We start from the raw sequence: 24,938 nt of genomic DNA, 5'->3' as shown, positions 1-24,938 counted from the left end.
CATAATTGAAACAAAAACCAGAAGTGTGATGTGTAGTGGAGTATGCATGGATACACTATAATATTAAGTCTTTCATTTAGAAAGAAAAACACTTTTAAAAGTTATTAATTGTCATGTTACGACATTGATGACAGAACAACTGTTGGTGTGTATATGGGGGGGGGGGGGTATGACAGGTTCAGTTTTTAATTACTACAAAAAAATGAACAGTACATATAAAGAAAAATAAAGTTCTGGACCTTAAAGAAGATAAAAGGAGGGAAGAAAATTAAGATGATTGGTTTATGTTTTGGAGAAAATCAGCAATTAAAATTGCAAGTGTTTTTGTGATTCTTTAAAAGCGAACGCTATAGTGTTCGAATTAAGGATTTCATATCCAAAAGTTTTATTTCCAACTCTCTGGAAATAAAACTTCTTTAATAAATTTGTTGGTGGCTGACCACAATTAAATAACTTGATAGTCAGTTAGATGATGTTTCAAAATGACAAAAAAATTTAAATTATGTAAGGAAAATATGACAATGCATTTAGAATGAAGCTGAAAATTTATGTGTCACTTGCTTCTGTTCACTCACCTGTGGTAAATGGATTTTTTGAGCCCTGTATATATGTATATAATTTTTTTTGTATTTTTTAATTTATTTTTTCTATACCCTAGAAACTTGACATGGAACCTTTTCAAGCACTTCAGCCTTCTAGTAAGTAGGGTGATGTCTCACACCACTTGAATGTATTTTATACTTTGACAAGGAATTGTGTTCGTGTTTTAATCCTACACAAAAGCATAAGGATGAGAATAAAGTAACTTCACTTCTTCTTTGGTCTTGGTTTCCACTGATGAGACCTCAGTAAAGGTTGAAACAGGTCTGGATAGCAACCCTTTCCTTTCCTTTTTTTTTTTTTTTTTTTTTTTTTTAAATTATGGAAAGGGTCACTATTCAGATTGGATACTAAGACAACTCATGTGAAGTCAACAGCTTCTGTATACAAATAGATTAGTTGAAGTTACTTTACTTCACCTTTCTCCTTACACTTTGGTATAAGATTAAAACAAGAATATAATTTCTTGTCAAGCAATAATATACATAATAAGTGGCAAAAATTTCTGTAGCTATCTCTCATCCAGAGTATTTAATATTAAGATGATAACCCTTTTTTTTTTTATTAACTTGTATATGGAAAGTATATGAATTCTGCATTGATTTAACCTTAGTATCTTCATGGGTCTGGCTACCACCAATGAGATATCAATAAAGGTTGAAACCAGTCTGGGTAGTGACCCTTTCCATAATTGTTTTGTATTATGGGACACTAAGGCAATTTGTAAAGTCAACAGTCTCTATATACAAATGGACTAGTTGTGAAGTTACACTTATCCTTGTGCTCGGTATATGATTAAACCAAGAATGTAATATCTTGTCAGGTATAATATACATTGTAACTGGCTGTTTGATGCTAAGAGGACAAAATGTAGGTGGATTAATGCAATTTGAAGTTCTTAGAATTCCAAAATATAAGATCTAACAATTTTGGATTTCTGACAGATAACAGACTAATATGGAGGAAAATTGTCAATAGGAAGTTAGTAATAATGTGAGCTTTTCATGTAGTACTATCGTAGTAGCTTGTATACCACTTGAGGATCTATCAGGAATTTGATAAGTCAAAAGTTAGGGTATATTGTATATAAATTGAACTGAATGGTTATGAAGCTGATGTCATTAATAAGAGAATTGCTTGTAGATAGATATTGAAGAGGAGAGTATGGTAGTGTCAGTCAATGAGAATACAGATGTATGGCAATGAGAACAGTGGTATGGCACAAGGTTCTGTATTCTAACCATTGCTATTAATTTGTATGCCAATGATAATGTAGATCAGTGATGAGCAATTCATGGGCTGCATGCAGCCCACCAAAACATTGGACTTCATTTAGCTGAAGTGTAAAAATTTAGCAAAAGGCACAATGCATTATCAATATGAAGCATGCAATGAGAGGTCACGTGAAAAATATTTGCTCGCAACGATAGTTCCATTCACCTTTACATTTTCAGTCATGCATGAGCAGTTGTACCTTAACGATATATGAAAGTAGTTGCATTATTCTTGAATAAACTTACTGATACAGGTTCTTTCAAAACCTAAACAAATTATAAATTTATAATGGTAATATAATTTTTTCTTTTACAGAATTGCATCTTTACAAAATTTTTTTCTTTTTTTTATAAACAGAATCCTGTGTTTCATCAATGAGTTCAAAATCTAGAAAACACAAAGTTGCAGACGAAAATTGTCACTTTAATGAAAGATGGACATGCAACTATTTTTTACTTGCATAAAAGACTGCTGTCTGCTTGATATGTTGTGAAAAGATATCTTTTCTCAAGGAATATAACATCAAGAGGCATTATAAAACTGAACATTCTTCAAAATTTGACAATTTGCAAGGACAGTTGCACAAAGACAAAGTGAGTCAACTGCAAAAAAATCTTAAACATCGGCAAAATGTATTTAGAGCTGCTTCATTAACTGCAGATACTGCAGTTCATTCACGCTACATTGTTAGTCAAATTTTGGCAAAAAGAATGAAATCATTCTCTGATGGAAAAATAGTAAAAGAATGCTTACTAGTGGTAGCAGATGTCACTTTTCCTGATAAAAAAAAAAGATATAATTTCCAAAATCAGCTTGCTGCGATTTACAATCGCAAGAAGGATTGACAATCTTTTGCAAAGTATTGAGAAAATTTTGCAGGGAAATATTTCTAATTTAGAATGGATTTCTTTGGTTTTGGATGAAAGTTGTGATATTAGTGATATGGCATAACTGGCTATCTATTTGAGAGGAGCGGATTCTAGTTTTAACATCACTGAAGAATTTGTATCTTTAGTTCCAGTGAAAGAAACTACTACCAGAAAAGATATATACAGGGAACTGAACACTGTTCTTAATCAATTAAATATCCCAATAGGAAAGATCGTCAGTATAACAAGAGATGGAGCATGAGCCATGTCTAGTATGAATATTGGTTTATCAGAATTATTATCCAGAGACACAAAAAAGATTAACAGGACATGAAATAATTATTTCTCACTGCATTTTGCACCAAGAAAATTTGAGTGCAAAAGTTTTGAAAATGTCCAATGTTGTTCCACCGATCATTAAAACTGTAAATTTTATTAGATCTCGAGGACTGAATAATAGCGAATTTAAGGAATTTTCGAGAGCTATTGAAAGCAAACATGCCAATATCCTTTTTAACACCAAGATTCGATAGTTATGTTGCGGCACGATGCTTAAGCATATGTATGATTTGAAGAGCAAAATTCAGTTATTCTTGGAGATGAAAGACAACCTGCTTTTAGAATTTAACGACAAGGACTGGATGTGCGATTTTGCATGACATTACTCAACATTTTAAGAAATTAAATGCAAATCTTCCAGGAGAGAACAAACTTATTAATGAAGCATTTGATAAAATGAAAGCCTTTGAAAATAAACTAAAAATTTGGAATTGGCAACTGAAATCTAATAATATGGCTCATTTTCTAATTTTGAGAAAAGAAAATCCACCTGAAACGAAAAAATATGCAGAATAAATACAGAGACTACAAGAAGAATTCAGTTCACTGTTCAAAAACTTATGCAAAAATGAAAATAATTTTGATATTTGCTCATCACCCCCCTTTAATATAGATGTTGAAAGAGTTCCCGAAGAATTTCAAATGGAAATAATTGATTTGCAAAGAAACAATAAACTAAGAAATGAATTTCAAAATGTTATTCTTACTGACTTTTATAAGAGTTACTTTCCAACTGATAAATTTCCATTGCTGACTACCCATTCCAGGCAAATAATGAGTTTATTTGGTAGTACTTATCTGTGTGAAGAACTCTTTGAAAATGAAAACGGTAAAAAATGATCATCGAAATCACCTTGATGACAAACGACAAAAAATTGTATCAGAGTTGCAATTTCAAACATACCACCCAATATTGAAAAGCTTGTTGATGAGAAACAGAGCCAAATATCTCGTTAATTAAATGTCAGCAACTATTTAATTTCTTTTGATTTAAAAAAATATGTATAACTGTGTATATATTGAAAGTATTACTAATAAAAAGTAAATCAAATTAATTTTTTTATTAATATATTAAAGTATTTAATATTGTGTCTGTTGTGGCCTGTATGGTATATTGGATTTTCAATTGTGGCCCACTGAAGAACAAAGGTTGCTCATCACTGATGTAAATGATTTGAGAATTAGCAAAATAAGTCAGTATAGAAACCTTAGATAATTTGAAGAAAGAGACTGTAGGCAAAGTATAATGCTTGGCATTTCAGTATCACAAATTATGATTTTGATTTGAAGAGAAATTGAATTTCAGAAGGCATATTGTGAAAGTGAGAAAAGTAGCACAATGAGGAAGTTATTCTTTGATATAACTGCATTTGAACTACTGTGCTCAGATTTTTCATCAGTTTTATGAGAATGACAATGTATGTGATGGAGAGAATTTAGATGCAGGTAACCAGGATGGTAACAGACATAGAATGCTTGTTGTGAATATAAATTAAATGTTTATGGTTTTGTCACTTTGGGTTGATGTTTAGAAAAGAAAGGATAAGACAGAAACACACAAAAGGATTTTATAAGATGGATGCAGAAGATTTCAGTGCATGGGAAAGGTGAAAGAAGAAGAAGGGATCATCATAAAAAAATTGAGTAAGAGTGCAGTTTGCCAGCCTTGTTGGCCATGTGGACAATGCTTCTACTCTCCAATCTCTAAGCTACAAGTTCAGATCTTTTTCTGAAAGAGGCTTAAGATTCATTAGAACTATTATAGCAGATAAAATACATTTAGAAACCGCCAACATTTTAAATGTAAATTATAAGAAAACAATAACAAGCAATTTAACGAAACATGAATTAACAGCGGTGAAATCACTAAAATCAAATCCGGACATTGTAATAACTAGAGCCGATAAAGGCAGTGCCACCGTTATTCTAAACCGAACCACATATTTAGAAAAAATAAATCTGCTAGTCTCGGACAACAGTACATATCAACTTGTTAACTATGACCCAACCAATAGAATAAAAAAGAAAACTGAGAAGCTACTTAAATCAGTTACTACATGGCCCGAAGATGCAGTCAAAAAATTACTTCCGCACTACGCTCGTTCTCCGAGAATTTACAGTCTACCAAAGATTCACAAACAAAACACACCACTCCAGCATATAGTCAAAGGTATAGACAGCCCGAATTATCACCTAGCCAAGAAGTTAGCATCAACTCTCAATGAGTTGATAAACCAGACTACAATAAAACTATAACCATTCCTTACATTAATGGGACATCAGAAAAAATAAACAGAATACTACAGAAATACAACCTCGAAGCCACCTGTAAATCTCCTGCAAAATTAAAAAGCTTACTCAACTCATCCAAAGACCTACTCCCTCTGCTAGCCCACCCAGGAGTATACCGTATCTGTTGCACCTGTAATCTACCATATATAGGGGAAATAGGATGCACAATTCCTATCAGACAAAAGGAACATAAGCGACACATTAAATATAATAACTATGGTGAAGCTGTCCTTTCTGATCATGCCCTGAACACTTTACATAGAATTGACTGGAAAAGCACCAGTTGTCTACATCACACCAAAACATGGTATGAATGTAAATTTAAGGAAGCCTGTGAGATTCTTATCAACCACCCTAATCTGAACAATAATGATGGTCTAAAAATCTCCAGCATATGGAAGGCACATATTCTACCCAAGAGAACCTTTCTCCCTAAGAGTTAACTATAAACATAACTGTAGATAATCTTAAATCTAAGATAACAGTTGTCATGTTAATATAGGACATCATTGTTACTGTAAGAAAACTATCTATGTGAAACAATGTTTCTCTTATGTTATCTTAAATAGAATTTAGCTTTGATGTAGTTTCTAAATAATTAATTTTTTTAATTGTATCTGTATTTTTTTATATATATTATATTTTCACTAGAGGTCATGCCAGTTGAATAACCGTTGATCAAATCGTTGTCTCTTTAGCATACTGTGTGAAATGTAACTCAGCTTGTCCTTGTATATTTGTATACTCCAGATGATGAGCTTAATATGAAGACTGAAACGTTGGGAAATTAAAATAGTTATTTATAACATGGTTGTAAAGTCCATAATTTCTAAAATGAGAGCAAGTTCAGATCTCATTGCATGCATATTCTCCTCTGTGAAACCACCACCACTCTGCTTACTGAAGGCTTGATAAGGTTCCATATTTGATCTTAGAGCAGAGTTTTGAATCATCTAACCCTTAAGATACCTATGTTACCTTAAGATACCTATGTTACTGATGTATGATAGGTTTTGAACCTTTCATTGGTTCACATTAAAAAATGTATTCACATTAAAAAAAAAAGTTAGCAAATATGTGAGGAGACTAGATTGCTTAGAGATTGGTGAAAATAAGAGGAATAAATGGTGATAGTGAATTATGAGTGCATGAACAAGTAGCATTGGCATATTGTGATCCTCCTACAATGAATCCTTTAGTCCATAGATTCTAAATATTAATAATTCCGTTTTTGATAACAGAATTTAAATACATTTCATGTGTCATATAATTTGTAATCTGTTCTTTGTAGGTAATCATTTGTATCGTTACTCAAAAGTATTGGAACACCACTTAGGCACTCCTCAAACTAGACCTCTACCTCAGTGTGCACAGCTGAAATGGGCTATACCTCAACCTCTTAATAAATCTGCACCCAGGTGAGAATAACAACAAATTCTTTTCCAATAACTTCCAAATATTAAATAAGTAATTGTAATAGTTCATTTTAATATATATTTGTCAAAATTGCTGGCACAAAACAATCAGGGCCATTTCATTAATTAAGAGAACTAAGTTATTCTGAGTTTTCAAAAAGAAGATAGGAACTGGATTTCATTTCATAGGTTTTTATGATAGTGAGATAAACTCATACTGCAAAAAAAAAAAAAAAGAAAAAGTAATCAATGTGTCTCTTATAACATACAAGTTGCATTGATTACAAGAGTGATTCAGCAATATTTTATAAGAGCCAGTAAGATCAAATCAATTCTCATTTTCTAGCACCACTGGAGATTTGAGTCCCACTGCAGCATAATTGTTTATAATGTTTAGGTGATAGACGATATTTTTTTTCACTTGAGGTTAGATTACCATGTTTGTTATCTAAATCAGGATTATCAGATAATTTAACTCTTCACATACATGTTGCATGGTTCTAAATGTACAATAAGTTTACGGGGATTTTTTTTTTTGGCATGCACATATTATAAAAATAAAAACACACACAAAGATGAACAATAAACAGAATTGACTCTTAAATCAAACACCATAGATTGTTGTTGACTACCCTTATTACAGGAATCATTAGCACCCAGATTTGACTTGCTGTAACTGTACTTCTAAGCTGAATGTTGTTGCTGCTACTTTGATTTAATAACATTCAGTGGGATGTAGTTTGCTAAATTTGAACTGTTTACTTGTGTTAATGAAGGAAGTGGAACACCATGAAAATAGTGGGGGGGCATGTTTTCTCCTCTTCTGCAGATACTTATATAAATTGGATCATTCATGTAATTTTGACCAGATTTGAAATATAATTGTTTCTTACATTGTTTAATGTCCTCTGAGAAATTCTTCCTAAATGGATTAAATTGTTGGTGGTGAGAGGGGGGGGGGTGGAGAGCATTTGTTTTCAGGAATATTTAACAATTCATTTTGTTAACTGATTTTAACCAGCTAGAATATATACAGTCAACTCTCACAAACTAAGAAAAAACTTATCAAAGCTTAGTAGCATCAACGCTTCAATCATTCACTATAGTAAATCTTATTTCCCTAGGAGTTCATTATAATAGTAATTGATGGCAGTTGATAACTCATGTTGCTAATATTGCTTGTTGAATTTCAGCCCACTCAGACAAAAATGAAGGTAAGAGAATTGCTTCATCTGTAGATCTCACCTCTACAAGTTGTCTCATTTAACCACTTTCCACCAAATTTGGAATATATTTAATATATTTCTTTCTTATGTTGCTTATACTCTTCTGAGAACATCAGCTTAATCAGACCAAAAAAAAGAGGGGGGGGATGTTGAAGGATTTTCATTATTCAAGTCATGTAGTTCAACTGATTTCACTCAAACAAAGAATGTCATTTCTTACATTTATTTATGTTGCCTGAGAATTTTAATCCACTTGAACTAAAATAAAGGAATTATATGAAAATCAATTCTTCCACAGAGAAAGAATCAATTTTCATACACGTCTTCTACTACAGAACACAAATCTGAAATATTCAGTCACAACTAGGCCAAACAAGAGTGAAGTCATAAAGAAAGGAAAAAAGAAAATGCCATTGATTCCTCTACAGGTCACATAATTCATCCAGTTTTCACTGATATTCATCAGTGCTTACTTACTTCATCAATAATAATAATATCAGATGTCATTAAAAAATGTTTAAACAAGTACTAGTAACACTGAAATGTGACTGTGATTTAGAAGTAGTTGTTAGGCTGACATTATTGACTTAATTCTTCAGAATGTGATTTCCCTTTGAAATTCAGGCATATGATAAAAACAACACTGAAGGGGAGCAGTGGTTTTTCTAACTCTACCTGGAAGCGATGAAACACAAATCAAAACCACAGCTGGCAAAATAGCTTCAAACTTCACTGTGAATTAACAGCCATACAAGCAGCTCTCAAGTTCTATCTCTCTAATTCAGTAATAAACATTACAGAAGGAATAACTCTCTGCAGTGACTAAAAATCTGCACTTGAAGCATTAAAAAAATGGAAAAACAAAACTTACACAGGAATTCATGAACAACTTAAATTTGAAAAATAAGAACTGTACGCTGCAATGTATGCCCATGTAAATATTGAAGGCAATGAGAGAATAGACAGACTAGCCAAAGCAAGATACTTACCTCAGAAATTGTACCCACTATCACTAACTGATGCTAATTCCTCTGCAAAAATAAGATTGATAAAACAAACTATCAAGAAGAAGAAGAATGAAATCAGCGAAATTAATGAAAATAGAGAGATGATAACAATCATCACCAGGCTAAGGATGGAACACTTTAAAGGCATGAAAATTCATCTGGATGGTACTAGAAGCTATGAAATATGGAAGAACTGCCCATATCTATTCTTGTTCAGCAATTGCTGCTGCTCTACAGAAAATTGACAATAACCCTATAGAAAAGCTCTATTCCATCAAAGTTCAACAGATTGCCAAAGCAATTCTACAGGCCTACGGTCATATCTGGAATTTCTTCAGTGGACTTGACAACAACAACACTACCAATAAAAATAAGTTGGAGATTGGGTGCTTCAGAATTAAAACCCATTCTCTTGATTTCTTGTAATTTGACTCTTTTTTTTTTTTTTTTATGAAATAACATACAATATACCGTATTTTCCGGTGTATAAGACGCACTTTTTTACCTTAAAAATTCATCTTAAAAATGGGGTGCGTCTTATATAATGAAGGTAAAGATTGTTTCCTCTTTTCAAAGTCATACGCACTTCCTTTTATGTTCCAAGATCTTTGTAGGCGGTTAATTGTGTAATCAAATTGATGCGTGAGCTTCGTGTGACTTCTAGCACGTCATTGGCTAAGAACTTGGCGTGGTCAGAAGGAGATTTTGTACAATTTGCGTAAAGAAAAGCGCGCGGAACGTGGAAAAATTGCAAAGTGGCCAGAACTAGAGACCGAAGTTTTGAAATGGGTGCAAGAAAATCGGTAAAATGGTATTGCCATTTCAACAAAAATGATTCGTACACATGCAGTCAAAGTAGCCTGTGAGCTTAACATAAGATTTTAAAGGTGGTGCGTCATGGTGTTACCGTTTCATGAAACGCAGTGGATTGTATGCGTACAAAAACAAAAATCAGTCAAAAAATGCCAAAAGAATATGAAGACAAAATTATTTCTATATTATAAGAAATTAATGATGATAGAGAAGAGTCAGATGACAGTGACATGGGTTTTGCAGGTTTCTGAAAGGTCAGTTTACTATTAAAAATTACCTATTATTTTATCCATTATTTATTTTTTTTAATATCATACTTTAAAGTTTAGGTTTTTTCCAGAAAATTGTATTAAATTTCTTGGGTGCGTCTTATACATAGGAGTGTCTTATACACTGGAAAATACGGTATGTCTATTTTATGTGTAAAGAAACTGCGATCAGATACTATGGAGTTTGCCTGGCAAGTAAAGGCAAAAGAGGCCAGTATGTTATGTCTGTCAAGAAAAATACAAGTTCATAAGTTTGCTGAAGTTTTATACTTTCATAAATAGACATAGGTAAATCTGCCATAAGTCTTCAAGAGTCTGAACTAAAGTAATATTGATATATCAAAATTTTGCTGATTTTCATGCTATATTTGCTGTATCAATTGTATAGAGATTCTTAACATCTCGTGGCAGATTTATTATTTTAAGAGGCTAACATCATGTACATAAAATAAAAAGCTGAGTATCTGTTTTATTTGACTCCCACCTATGAAAGGTTGCAACCCTATAGCTTAATAGTAGAATGGGTAAACTAAGGATTTTTTTTTATCTTTTTTTTTTTTTTTTTTTGTATTTTTTACATAATCTGGAAACCTGCTCAAGACCAAACATGGTGCTTTTTAATCCATTCCAAGCCTCCAGTAAGCAAGGCACTGGTCACACACCAGACAAGTAAGTTCATCTCCCACTTAAAGGCAATCACAAACATCCATGTCCATGGCAGGATTTGAATCTGTAGCCTCTTAGTTAGAGAGTGGGTACATTAACCACTTGGCTATCTAAGCCAGTTAAATACGTTGACATTTGGTTTAATTTCACTTTTCTTCAATCTAGACTACATAGGTTATAAATACTATATTGGACATGATGTACAACCTTGCCTTACACATTTGTATTCTTATGTCCCTCGGTTCTAGCTTGTGATTTCAATCTGGAATTTTTTTTTTTTTTTTTAACCTTTCTGTATAACTCAGTATAGGTTTCATTTCTTCAACACAGTTTTAACCTTTTTTTTTTAGCCATTTCCCTATCCCATGGTATAAAGTTTTTGAGATCAGGAAGAAGAAAACTTAGGGGACCTCATTGTATTCCTGTTTCTTCACTCGTTTTTATAAAGAAAATCTGCTTCTGGCAATCTCTGTTTAATTTGGTTTAATTTCACTTTTCTTCAATCTAGACTACATAGGTTATAAATACCATTTATATTGGACATGATGTACAACCTTGCCTTACACATTTGTATTCTTATGTCCCTCGGTTCTAGCTTGTGATTTCAATCTTGAATTTTTTTTTTTTTTTTTTTTTAACCTTTCTGTATAACTCAGTATAGGTTTCATTTCTTCAACACAGTTTTAACCCTTTTTTTTAGCCATTTCCCAATCCCATGGTATAAAGTTTTTGAGATCAGGAAGAAGAAAACTTAGGGGACCTCATTGTATTCCTGTTTCTTCACTCGTTTTTATAAAGAAAATCTGCTTCTCGCAATCTCTGTTTTGACATAAACCCAACTTGTTCTCCACCTGTTTTTTCCTTTGACAGTTTTACTTAATGTAGTTGCATAAGACTTTTTTAAAACTCTCAATAACTTTCTCACATTGTTTTTACAAAACTGTGAAGATATGTAACAAGAAATCTTATTAATAATGCAAAATACATCATCATCATCAAATTCCTGCCATGTACCCTCAAGGGGTGTACAGGATATAATAGTACAACATGAACAAAATTACATCATTGCCAACTTCCTATCTACAATTTTCCTCCAAATCAGTCTATTACTTGTCAAGACTCCAACATTATCAGATCTTATATTTCTATCGTCTAATGCACTTTGTACTGCATCAATCCACCTATATCTTGGTCTTCCTCTGGGTCGTTTTGCTGCCAACCTGGCAGAGAACACTTGTTTTGCTAATCTTTCCTCACCCATTATGTTTAAGTGACCATACCACCTGAGATTAGCTCTGCTAACGCATTCCTGGATGCTGACAATGTCAAGTTCTTTCCTAATATCCTTGTTTTTAATATGATATTGCCATTGATGCCATCTGTTCATGACTATAATCTTTCTCAGGACTCTCAGATATGAGAGTCCTGAGAAAAGGTATTTATCTGGTACTTATCTAATTTACCATCTTCAGTAAAAATCATGCCTAAGTAGCTGAAATGTTTTACTTGTTCCACAGGTTCTCCATTCACAACACAGTTGACATTTTCAATGATTCTGCCTATTTTCATTGTCTTTGTCTTTTTATTGCTGACTTTCATACCATATCTATTACAACAGCTATTCAATTTAGTCAGAGAATCTTGCAGACTTGTAGCAGATTTATTTAGAAGTATAACATCATCTGCATAAAGCAAAGAGCTGACATTAACATCTCCAATTTTGATATCATGTTTAATACCACTTTCCTTCATAATGTGATCCATATAGATAATGAATAACAGAGGGGATAATGTATATCCTTGTCTCACACTAGATTTAACATTAAACCATCTTCCTGTACTTCCTTCAATTCTAACTGCTGACTTACAACTCAAATAAAGACTAAGTATTGCTTGATATAATGTCCCATTGACACCATATAACTGCAGCGTATTGAATAGCTTCTCTCTTGGCACCTTGTCATATGCCTTTTCCAAATCGACAAAACTTAAATACAGATCTTTGTTATATTCCCATGCTTTCTCAACTATTTGTTGTAAAGGTGAAGAGCTGATCCTGACAGCCTCTATTTGGCCTGAATCCAGCATGTTCTTCACCACGCTTTTCTTTCACAATTCTTCTCAACCATTTCTCAAGTATACTTGCATAGATCTTGCCAGAAACACTCAGTAGGGAAATACCTCTGTAATTCTCACATTCAGTTCTATTTCCCTTTTTATATATTGGTACTATGAGAGCTCTACTCCAATCATCGGGAATTCGTCCCTCTGTCCAGGCTTTCTGAACTATGCAGTGCGGCCACTGTAAGACTCTTATACCACCATACTTCAGCATTTCTGGTCGAATATCATCTACTCCTGCTGCCCTTCCACATTTCAATCCTTTGATGGCTTTTTCTACTTCAAGTATGGATATGTATTCCTGACTGCATGCCTGGTCAGTGTTTTTTACCACTGTGCTATCATCACTGCTTGTTTCATTTAGCAGTTTTTCAAAGTAATTACTCCATACTTCAAGGATATCTTTTTCTCCTGTTTTCATGTCACCTTTATCATCTCTAACTCCTTTTACAGCACTCTTTCCTCCATTCTTAAGCTTCTTCAACAACCTCCAGAATATTTTCCCACCTTCTTGATATTTATTTTCTATATTCTTGCCAAAGTCCTCCCATGACTTTTGTTTAGCTAGTTTTTTACACAGTGTTTAGCATTCTTGCATTTGTCTCTATATTCTCTAAGAGCACAAGCTGACTTATTTGACAGAAACATTTGATATGCTTTCTTCTTTTCCTTCACTGCCTCTTTAACTTCCTATGTCCACCAGGGAGTTCTGATTTTTTTATCCTTGCAGATAACCTAACCACATGCCTCTGTGGCTGAATCAATCACTGTTTCCTTCAGAGTTTGCCACTGAATCTCCAATATTTGATTCCTGTTCTCAAACTCTTTCATTTTTTCTTCAATAATTTTTGTGTATTTTAGTCTACAGCTCACATCTGAGAGCTGCTCAACTTTTATTCGCTTTAAAACTTTCTTACATGTTATTCTTTTCAATATGAATTTCAATTTTATCCTGCTCAAGACTAAATAGTGATCACTTCCAATTTCAAATCCTCTGTACACTCTGGTGTCCTGCACCAAGGAGAAAACATCACTATCAACAATAACATAGTCAATGAGACTTTTCTTATTCCTCACCTCTTCTTTCATGTGAATTTGTGCACATTTTTATGTTAGAACATGGTGTTAGTAATAACCAGTCCATGTCCTGAGCAGAAATCCAACAGATATTTGCCATTATTATTAGCTTTGCTCTTTTCTCCAAATTTTCCCAAAATATTTTTGTATGTCTCACAATCATTTCCTACTCTGCTATTTAGATCCCCAACAAGGACCAACTTTTCCTTTTTCATTGTGTCAGTTGCTTTTTCTAAAGCCTCAGAAAATTTCTCCACTTCTACCTTAGTAGAACCTTCTGTGGGACCATAGGCACAAATAAGTCTCATTGTCCAGTTCGCCATTCTCATATTTGCCCACATTACTCTACTTGAGACTGAGTGCCATTTAAGAAGATTAGCCTCGTATTTTGTGTTGAATACTATGGCTACTCCTTCTTTTCCTTGATTGTCATTGCCTGAATATAACATTTTGTATTTATTGCTCAGAAAGATCTCACCAGTTTTGGTCTTTTTTGTTTCAGTCACCCCTATTATGTCGATCTGGTACTTATCTAATTCCTCAGCTAACTCCATTTCTTTGCCATTCAGGCTTCTTACGTTGATAGTACCGATCTTTAACTCTGGTGATGTTTAGTTGGAGTTTGTTTTCATATTTGTTCCAGTAGCTGACTTTTCGCTGTTCGCCCTGGTTCCCTGGCGAAAACAACGGGGGCCTTGTTTAACCAGGCGACGCCCCAGCCGGCATGAAATTTTGTCATGTCGTACCATCATTTTTTATTTTGGTTTAACCAATAAGAATACAATTTGGTCGGCTAAATCCCAAATTGCCAGCCCATCGTCGTTCGTTCAGTATCCAAGTAGATACCCAACAGGGTGCACCACGAGAAGGTGAGGATTGGACATTAGGTCAGAAACCCTGGTCGGTTCTCCGCATTCCTTTAAAGGCTATGTGGAGGTCTACTCTCAGTTATACAGCTTTGAACCTTATTTTATCTGCAACTTTATGGATCATCAGTAGATTTCACAAGCAATGTATAGGCTACTACTTGATAGAAATGGTAATTACAATTAATATGAAGTTCACAAAATTATCATTTACTATTACTAAGGATAATAAGACTTTCCCTTATTCTTTTTAAAGGAAACACAGTCATACAAATTGAAGTTTGGAGGATGTAGTAACATTTAGCACTCTTTATGAATTTAAAATAATTAAATTTACATCTATGTAAAAGTTCCAGTTCTGTTTATGTAAAAGTTGTTTTACAGAAACCGGACACTATCAAAAGTTTGAACTTTTGGAACTGATGATGTGTTCTACCGAGTAGAGTTTTGATAATGCCATTTTTTTTTCTTTTCTTTTTTCAATGAATGATGCAAAATCCTATTGTATGTGTTTATCGACCCTATGAAGGTAGGTTCACAACAATATACTGAACTAGTTAGTATGCCAAATGGAAAGGTAGAGGGGAGAATGTCAAGAAAACAGAAATTTTTTAGTCTCTGTCTGGCATTATAATTCCCATCTCCTGTGTTACTGGAATTACAGAACTATAATAGTTTCAAGAGTCTTTTCCTGTATAAAAAAATGGTCCTCCATGTTACATTCCACCAAAGATAAACCATCTCTGTTTTCATTCTCAAGTGTAATTGCTTTCTTTCCCTCATACTATAGACAAACAGTACATTCTATCATTTTTGTCATGCAACTCATATCTTGTTTGTGATGAAATTCATTCTACTTTTGAATTGTCAGTTGCACTGATTAAATAATAATGTTTTACATTATCTTGTTTCATATTTTTTGTACTGAATACTCAAGCACCCCCCTACATGCATGGGACTAAAATCTTTCAACCAATAATATAATCTCACAAGCTCTGAAATATTTTTTACCCAAAAAAGTTCATACAGTGAGAAAGAGAAAAATGTATCAACAATTACATATTTTTGAAGAGAAAATAATAACAATTTTGTGGCTCTTGTGACAAGTTTATGTGTTGGCCAAGGGCAGTCAGTGTGTTAACAAACTATCTTGTGCATGTTGTTTCATACTTTTGATCTGTACAACATAAGTACCACTTTAAAATCACTTGATCGTTTTATTTAATTTTTTTTCATAAATTGGTACAAAGAGTCTATACTTTAAGCTTGCATGTTACCATAACATTACTCTAATGAAATCAATACATTGAAACATGGCTCATTAGAAATTTTTTTTGAATTAACAACTAATATTTCTTTCTATCCCCCCCCCCACTTCTTTCAGGCTTCTCCACTTGCTAGCAGTTGCTGTTTTCATACTCCACTGTACATGATTCCTCCAGTCCTCATCCCATAAGTCTTTTTCTTTTCTACATCACTCTCACAACAGTCCCCTTCCATGTGGCTCTTGGTCTTTCTCTTTTTCTCCTTTCAGGGAGGGTGACCAGTCACATTTCTTAATGGCCATACCATTTCAAAGCATGTGCCTCTGTCCTCTCCGTAACAGGCTGTTCAACTTTCATCTCTGTTCAGATATATGCATTTCTCAGAAATACATAAGGATAGCTCTCATACTTCATCTGAAGTAATTCATTTCCACAACTTCTACTTGTCTCTTGCTGGTAGTGAGTGTCCAACACTCATATCCATAGGTCATTATACTCCCTATAATCACAATATACAGGGTGTTCGGGATAAATTTGACATATTTATAATTAATTATATTTTTCCGTAAGTTACATGTATTAACACACACTTCTCTTCATTTAAAAGTTTGGACCCTTCTTCATTCATATACAAGATGTCAGAAAGGATGGATAGCTGGAACCCACCTGAATCATGGAAGAGAATAACTTGTATCATGATGATTCGTGCCCGCCATCAAAATAAGGATATTACGACTGCTGCCCAATGCTCCCTGAATACAGTAAAAACAATCAGGCATGAACTAGAGACTTGCAATGGTGACTACGAGGATGTAGCAAGAAGAAAGATCCCTAGCAGACGATCTGATTGCGTTCGTACAGCAGAATTCCTCGCAAATCTGCAGGAACAGGTGTTGAAGAACCCTGGCATTGGAATTCGGGCTTTGTTCGTGGAGTTGCTAACTGTAGTCAAGCCCTGGATAACAAGGGTAGCCAATGGTAGGCCGTATGTATGGCAGCAGGATTCGGCCCCTTGCCACACCTCTGGGAAAAGTCAAAAATGGTTGTCTGAAATTTTCTACGACTTCACCAGTCCAAATGTTTGGCCTCCAAACTCCCCAGACCTTAACCCCATGGATTATTTTGTATGGGGCGCAGTTGAAAAAGACACCAATCGCACTTCCAGTAATACAAAAGCCCAGTTAATGGATAAAATTAAAACAGTTTTTGCGGCCCTTCCCAGGGAGACTGTAGCATCAGCTTGTTCGAGGTTCCGAAGCAGAATTGAAGCTGTGATCGATGCTAATGGTGGTTATTTTGAGTAAATCTTGTTGATAGTATTGTAATTAACTCTGCCTGTAATGTTTTTTTGTCAATTCATTAAATTTAATAGATACAAATAAGATTTTCTTTTTCCTTACGAAACTGTCAAATTTATCCCGAACACCCTGTACTTCTTAGTTTTCCTTGAGACCTTATGACTCCATAAAACACGATTCATGGTTCTATTAGCCAGTTGTGCTTATCCTGTTCAAAACACTATGTCCACTTCACACTTGCCATTATCAATCATGGAGCCAAGATATTTGAAGGCATCCACCTCTCAAGATCTGTTGTCCTATCACCTCCAACTACTAGATACTTGATTCCTAACAGATTAACTTTCAGACCCCAGCATTGATACATATCCAACAGGATATGTATCAATGCTGGTATTCTACATTCTCCTTGTCTTGTGGGAGAATCGATTGATCATGAGGCGAAAAGAAGAGAAAATAGGACTTGGTCTCCTATTGGTACACCCATTCCATTGTATTGTCTTTTCCAATCCTCCAAGGCTGCATCCTAGTAGATCTTAAACAATGTCGGTGATATACAACATCACTGCTTAAGCTCCTTGTTAGTAGTAAATTCCTAGAAAGTTTGTTACCAATCTTTATAGCAGACCTAGATCCTTGGTACATCCTCTGCACCATCTCTGTCTTGTCAGATGTCTACTCCCTCCAGGAGATTGACTTCAATGTGTGTCCTCCTATTCTGCACCTCTGTGTTGCATTTCTTGTATGAGAGATAGGTCCAGTCTTCTAATTTTTCACCCACTTCAGTCTTTTTCTTCCTCTCCTTCTCTTTCCCTCAACAGTTTCATTGAGACATGTCCTTGGCAGGCAGCTATGTCTGAGCATATGTCCGAAGTGGTAGCTCACTTTCTCTTTTTAATTTCTTTTATCAAGCTTCTGTTTTTGCTTATCATCTCTAATATCTCTTCATTTGTCTTTCCATGATATCCTCATGATTCTTTGCAGCATCCACATTTCACCATCTCTTTCTGCTCTCTTCAATACCTGCAGCATTGTCTTCCTTGGGACACTGTCATAAGCTTTCTCCAGATCTACAAAAATCAAATGGAGCTCTTTATTCTTAGCAACCATTTTTTTTGAATATTTTTCATAAAGAAAATATATTATCTATGCAAGACCTTCCTGTTCTGAAACCAAATTATTCATCTGATATTATTGGAGATGTCTTAAATTGAATCCTGTGCTTCATGATTTGACTAAATATCCTGCTAACTGAACACGGGATACTTATCCTCTATAATTTTTGAGATCTTTCTTATTGCTCTTCTCAAGGATGGATGAATGACATATATGACAAGTTCCACTCATAAGGCATATCCTCACCTGCAATCAGTTTGTTAAATATCATTATTAGGACCTGTAGTACTTTACTACCACCATACTTGAACATTTCTGTTATCATTCCACTAGAGCGTTTCCATTTTTTTATGTTTGAACAGCCCATTTCATCACTTCAAATGTTCTTTCTCCTAACACCTTGATATTCCATTCTACCCTCGTATAATAAACCTTCATAGTATCTCTTAAAATCTTGGAGGGAAATGATATTAAGTCTACTCGATTTGTATAAGGGACTCTTACCTGTTGCATAAATCACCAGGCCTCAGAAGAGTGACTATTTTCCACACTTCATCTTTAGCCTTAAATACCATTCTTTTCACTTGCCTCTTAATATTGTTGTACTCTTCTCTGTCCTGAAAGGTGTTACTGCTTAACCATCTCTTATATGCTCTCTTCTATCTTCTCCTTCATTCCCCCATTATCTTACCTTCCAAACTTTTGCTGCTATTATTCATCTTCAACTCCTCTTTCTCAGGATAGGCACTTTTCATTTTCAGTATCTATTCTCTTCATTGCTTGCTCACTTTTTTTTAATGTTCATCCTGCTCATACTTATGTGGTATGTGCTTTCATAGTGCTAGATTGACCAAAGAAGATCATTATTAGTTTGATTCTAATTGCTGACTATAGGAACTTTTTTCTGTGCCTTTCTTTGACTATTTCCCATATTAATCAATCTTTTGCATAGGCTAGTAAGGTTTCCCCTCTTAGAAATCTGAAAAGCTTGAGTTTTTTTCATTCTTCTTTTATTTTTATTTTTATTTATTTTTGCTGTTGAACCCTCATTAGTACAGACCAGTAAAATGAGCGTTTAGGGCCATGAGATGGTAACATTCATCTATTCATATGCTCCCCCCCCCCAAAGCCTTATTTTGCTGAAGCTTGTTCATCATCATTGAAGTCTGAAGGATGGAAACTGGCTGTCCATCTTGGAATATTTAGGCTAAAGGAGCTCCATCTGCTCCTTTTGAGTAATAAAAGGAATTAGAAGATTTATTTATTTTTTTTATCTCACCCAAAAAAGGTAAATGTATCATGATACATCATTACCGTGGATGGACTAAGGGTTGGGATAATCCAGAAACAACAGTCTAGAGACCAAACATGTAACTGTTTCAAAGTCACTTCTTCAGTAGTCCGGTGAGTGATCTCACACCGGAGTATGAAAATTGTCTATCATCTAAAGACTTTCACAAACATCCATATCACAGTAGAATTCAGATCCATTGCCTTGTAGAGATAGAAAGGTTATTCACTCAACTATCCAGGCTATATCACTAAACCTGCCTTAATTTACTTTTAACATCACTTTCATTGTAGACAATCTCACTTGTTTTCAGACCTTCCATGCCAACTTCACCATCACTCCTCATTAATTCTTCTACTATTTCCATGTTCATCTTCTATGTCATTTACCATCACCACCATTATAACATATTTGTGGACACAAGTTCTGTTCAAAGTAAAAACAACTTTATTATTGAAATTACTTTTACTTCAAAGAGTAATTGTGTCCATAGATCTATTACGATAACTGCTGCACACTGTTTGGTCACTGCTTTACTATAAAGCAATAATAGATATTATCTTTTTTTTAAATAGTTTTGGATGCATCCAATACTTTTCTTCAATACTTCTTTCACACACTAGTAGGGGGTTTCACTTCTGAAAAATATAACTTTCAAAACATCAGGTTCATCATACCAAGAACAAGGTATTTTTACTTTCACATGGTTTTTTTCTGATCTCTATTTTTGATGAAAACAAACAGTTCAACAGGTAAAATGATCAAAAACACTAATAAAAGGTAATATGGGCTTCTGAGCAAAATTCATCATATTTAGTGCAACATGAAGGCAAACTCTCTCTCTCTCTTTTTTTTTTTTTTTTTTTTTGTCACTTTATACTTCAAACATTGTTTTTCAGTTGGCTCTAAAACAATAATTTATTGTTTTATAGAAAGTTGTTTGTATTTTGTTTGTGCATATTCAGCACATTTTATATACATATTATTTATAGTACTAGTTCTTAAAAGTAATTTACCACTTACTTTTTTTTCTTTTAGCAATCTCTACAAATCCCAGAAGTTGCTTTCAGTGGATTCACCATTCCCTTTTAATCCTGCAGCTGTTAATCCTATGGTTGTGAAGATGCCATGGGATAACCCACAGACTGTGAGCATCTCCTCTTCTGAACTGCACTCCCATTCTTTTCATTTTCTTGCAGTAATAGGAATGGTTGTGGTAGGGTTAGTTGTTTTTAGTCAGTGGCTTCATTTACGTAAGCGTCCTCGACGCAGGAAAATTCGTCCTCGAAGACCTCCTCATTCTGCACATATATCTCCAGGAAAAGTCCCTGTTGTTTGATAATTAGTGGATTTCTTAACAAGTTAAATATATACAGGAATATTTTTCTTAAAGAATTTTGTAGATCACCAGTATATAACATATGAAATAACTAATGGTATTTTTTATCTAAAATGTAGTAAATAACTAACACTGCAACTTTTAGGCAGAAGTTGTGAATGCTACTGATGGGGGTGGTGATGGGCATAACTGAGCTTGATTTCTAACAGTGTAGTTATACTCTGTTATCAACTGTGGTATCAACTTTGTTTGCATAGGTTCATGGACTTCAGCCTTCTCAAATGAAAGCAGCAGAAGATGTCGTCATTAAAGAAGTTTGTCACCTGTTAGGGAAATGTCACAGATTTCCAGTGTATGAAACATGGGAAGTCCGATGTCATATTGAAGTTCATCAGCAAGCTGAAGAACAGCACGCTGGACAAGGTCCTGATGTTCATGAGAAATACTTCAGTGATTCACAGTTTTGTGAATTAACAAAAGATGACAGCTCACTTGCACTTGATAGTGATTGTACAGATGAAGATAAAGTAACATGTTGTGGAGCACAGCCTTATAGATTTCACAGAATTTCAAATGACTACATACAAAGAGATGCTTATGTAAAATTAAGTAATGACCAGGTACATGATGTACCAAAAAATGTGATAGATTTGCATAGTCAATCTTGTACAGAATGGACAAACACTTTAGAAGATACAGATTGCACTTCACAAAATCATGAATTTTCAGTTATAAATTATATTAATAAAATAAGCACTAAAACTGAAGTCAGCAGCTCATTTTTATATCCTCATCCCATTGCAGAATCATTGTCATCATTTTACGACCCGATACGAGTAATAAACATTGAGGTCCATGAAGTTCACGTTGAAGTTCATGTCGAAGAGGAAGATTTGAACTTTCACCATGAGAGTTCACATAGTGAACTATAAACTTTTGTTTTCATAACAAATTGCCTTACTTATCCATTGTTGTTGGACAAAGACCACTTGCTGTTTCATAATGATCATTTTGGATATGTTAATATATTTAATTTTTTTACTTGTTTATTTATGTATGCACTTCTTAAGAAAGCCAATGCTAGTCCTAAAAGATCGTTTGAATTCTTGTAATGTTTGTTAGCTAAATATTAACGGTTAGAAAATATACTTTTGTGCTGATATCGAATCAGGAACAAATTTTTACCATTGTGATGTCTTAGTGATGTTTTCCTAAATCTACTTATTTTGTACAGCGTTTATAACTATTAAATAAACCTTTTTTATGATGTATTGTAGTATAATTCTCTTAATGTGGCAATTTTTTTTCTGTAGCAATATTGTTCTTTTTATACATTACTCTTAAATGTCCATAGTTCATTCTAATGATCTATGGACTTTTTGTTTTCAAAATAAACGGCTTTAATTATCAATTGTTCAATGAAAACCATTTCTTTTATGAGTTCATTTGCTGGCCTAGTTGGCTGAGTGGTTAGCATATCCACTCTCCAACCAACAGGCTGTGGTTGGAGAGTTCAACAACCACAACATTTATGCCAGGGGTGGCCAACCTATGGCATATGTGCCAAAAGTGGCACATTACATGATTAGAAGTGGTGCACTGAACCCCAGAGAAAAATTTTAAAAAATTTTGTATATGATATATATATATATATATATATATATATATATATATATATATATAAACACACAATTAACCTACCATTGAATTCTAGAGTGCATACTTATTATACTTGTTTGATCTTGAAGCAACAGGCACCGGCAAATGCTGACATGAGTCACCAGTTATAATAAATTTAGTTTAATCCTTTATCCAAGTGTGAGCAAACAAAGTTTGCATCTGAAAATATCTTCAGGACTGGGGTAAGGTAGTACAACATCGGGCAATTCGTAGCAAAGGTGACCAAGCTAACATCACTCCTATCTCAGTATCTCCCATAATGCAAAACACATCTCCTTGCGGATATGTATAATGTTATGCATTAAGGGAAGGGCCACAGAGTTGGGCGATCTTTCGGGATCGTCTAATAATTTTTACAGAGGTCTTTACTTAAATACACCTCAATAAAGGTCAAAACTAGTCTGGATAGTGGCCCTTCCCTTAATGCATAACATTATACATATCCGCAAGGAGATGTGTTTTGCATTATGGGAGATACTGAGATAGGAGTGATTGTTAGCTTGGTCCACCTTTGCTACGAGTTGCCTGGTGTTATACTAACTTACCCCAGTCCTGAAGATATTTTCAGGTGCAAACTTTGTTTGCTCACACTTGGATAAAGGATTAAATTAAATTTATTATAGTCTAACCAAGTGAAAAATAAACTTTCAACGAGTCACCAGTTACTCAATCAATTTACAGCTGACTCTCGTGTCATAATGTTCGATGAACTTCTGATTCGATGTGAGTGAACAATTCTGTGTTTACGAACTTATATGTTTTTATTAACAGTTCTTTAAGTTTAAGATCAGATTTCTGTTTTCATGAAGGCTTAATATAGTTCTGTAAATTTAAAAATTAATTTTTTCATTTTGAACGCGTTTGTCGAGTTCTTGCCCGCTCCCCTAATTTGCCGATTACTGAAACCTGCAATTATTCAGTGTATTTGTATGCGTGTGTTTTTATGTTTATTTTTGTACAATATCTTTCCTTTTTATTTATGTATAGTAGGTTTATTCCTAAAATTTAACTGATCATCAGCAAAACTTTTGTAATGAGGATGTTTGGTTTGTGTGTGTGATTGCCAGCTGATTGACTGTTTTATGGCAGGAAGCAATCTCGTATTTCATTGGACATAATATATTACGAGAGAGAGAGAGACAAAAACTCTCTATGAAAAAAAAATATATATATATGATTTTTAAACTTATAGAACTGTATTAGGCCTTCATGAAAACAGGAATGTTATCTTAAACTTGTAGAACTGTTTTTGAATGTTCATAATGTTTAAAACGATAAAATAATTTCAATAAATTATTTAATTATAAGCTTTACTTTTTGAAATAATTTTTTTTTACAGTCATTTACCCATTACTTTGCAAAAGAAAATGAGCAGAAGGTGATAGCAAGCACCAGTTTAATGAACTGTGGGAAAATGAGTTCTTATTTATTGCGGGTCCTTCAGGAAAACTGTTGTGCATTGTTTGTGAAAGCACTCTCTCTCAGATAATAGAAGACATGATCTTAACAGACACTATAGAAAACATCAAGCTGAATTAGAAGAAAAACTGAAGTTAGTTCTTTGGTCTGAGTTGCGTTTCACAAATATATTTTGTCTCTTTTTTATAAAAGAGACAAAATATATTTGTGAAACGAAGTTGTGAAAGCGTGGCAATGCTGGAGGCATCTTATGAAATTGCCTTTATGTTGGCTAAAAAATACAAGCCTTTCTCTGATGGAGAGGAAGTTGTTAAGCCCTGTCTCGAAAAATTTGCAAAATGTCTTGGTGATAAGAATGTTGAAAGAAAAGTAAACCAAATTGCTTTGTCCAAGCAAACAATTACAAGACGCATCGAAGAACTTTCCCATGATGTTACTGAGCAATTGAAAGACCATTTTCATGCTTGTTCTTTCTTTTCTTTAGCCTTGGATGAATCCGCTGACATATGTGATGTAGCCCGATTAAGCATTTTTATAAGAGAAATTGATGGTAATTTTAACATCTTTGAAGAACTTATCGGTCTTGAGTCACTTCATGGAAAAACCAGAGGGTCAGACATATTTGGCAAAGTAAAGTCATGTCTAGAAAAATCAACAACTAGATTCTAGTAAGCTCATCAATGTTTGCACTGATG

At 34.0% G+C, this 24,938-nt stretch overlaps 1 protein-coding gene across 2 annotated transcripts in view; it reads left to right on the top strand.

Moving 5' to 3' along the window:
- Positions 1-22,415, top strand: part of S1P (membrane-bound transcription factor site-1 protease) — a 480,656-nt gene extending 458,241 nt beyond the window's left edge. For both annotated transcript variants that reach the window (XM_090401757.1, XM_090401758.1), the window contains 2 exons: positions 6,667-6,793; positions 20,844-22,415. In XM_090401757.1, the coding sequence (XP_090257883.1) occupies positions 6,667-6,793; positions 20,844-21,144 (428 nt within the window). In that variant the 3' untranslated portion in view covers positions 21,145-22,415. The remainder of the gene's footprint in view (positions 1-6,666; positions 6,794-20,843) is intronic.
- The last annotated feature ends 2,523 nt before the right edge of the window (positions 22,416-24,938 follow it).

This window comes from Typopeltis vanoorti, chromosome 12, assembly GCF_054136105.1.
Source record: "Typopeltis vanoorti isolate ZY-2024b chromosome 12, IOZ_Tvanoo_1.0, whole genome shotgun sequence".
NCBI lineage: Eukaryota > Metazoa > Arthropoda > Arachnida > Uropygi > Thelyphonidae > Typopeltis > Typopeltis vanoorti.
The sequence above is the reverse complement of the archived record's forward strand: the minus strand, read 5'-3'. Positions and strand labels throughout refer to the sequence as shown.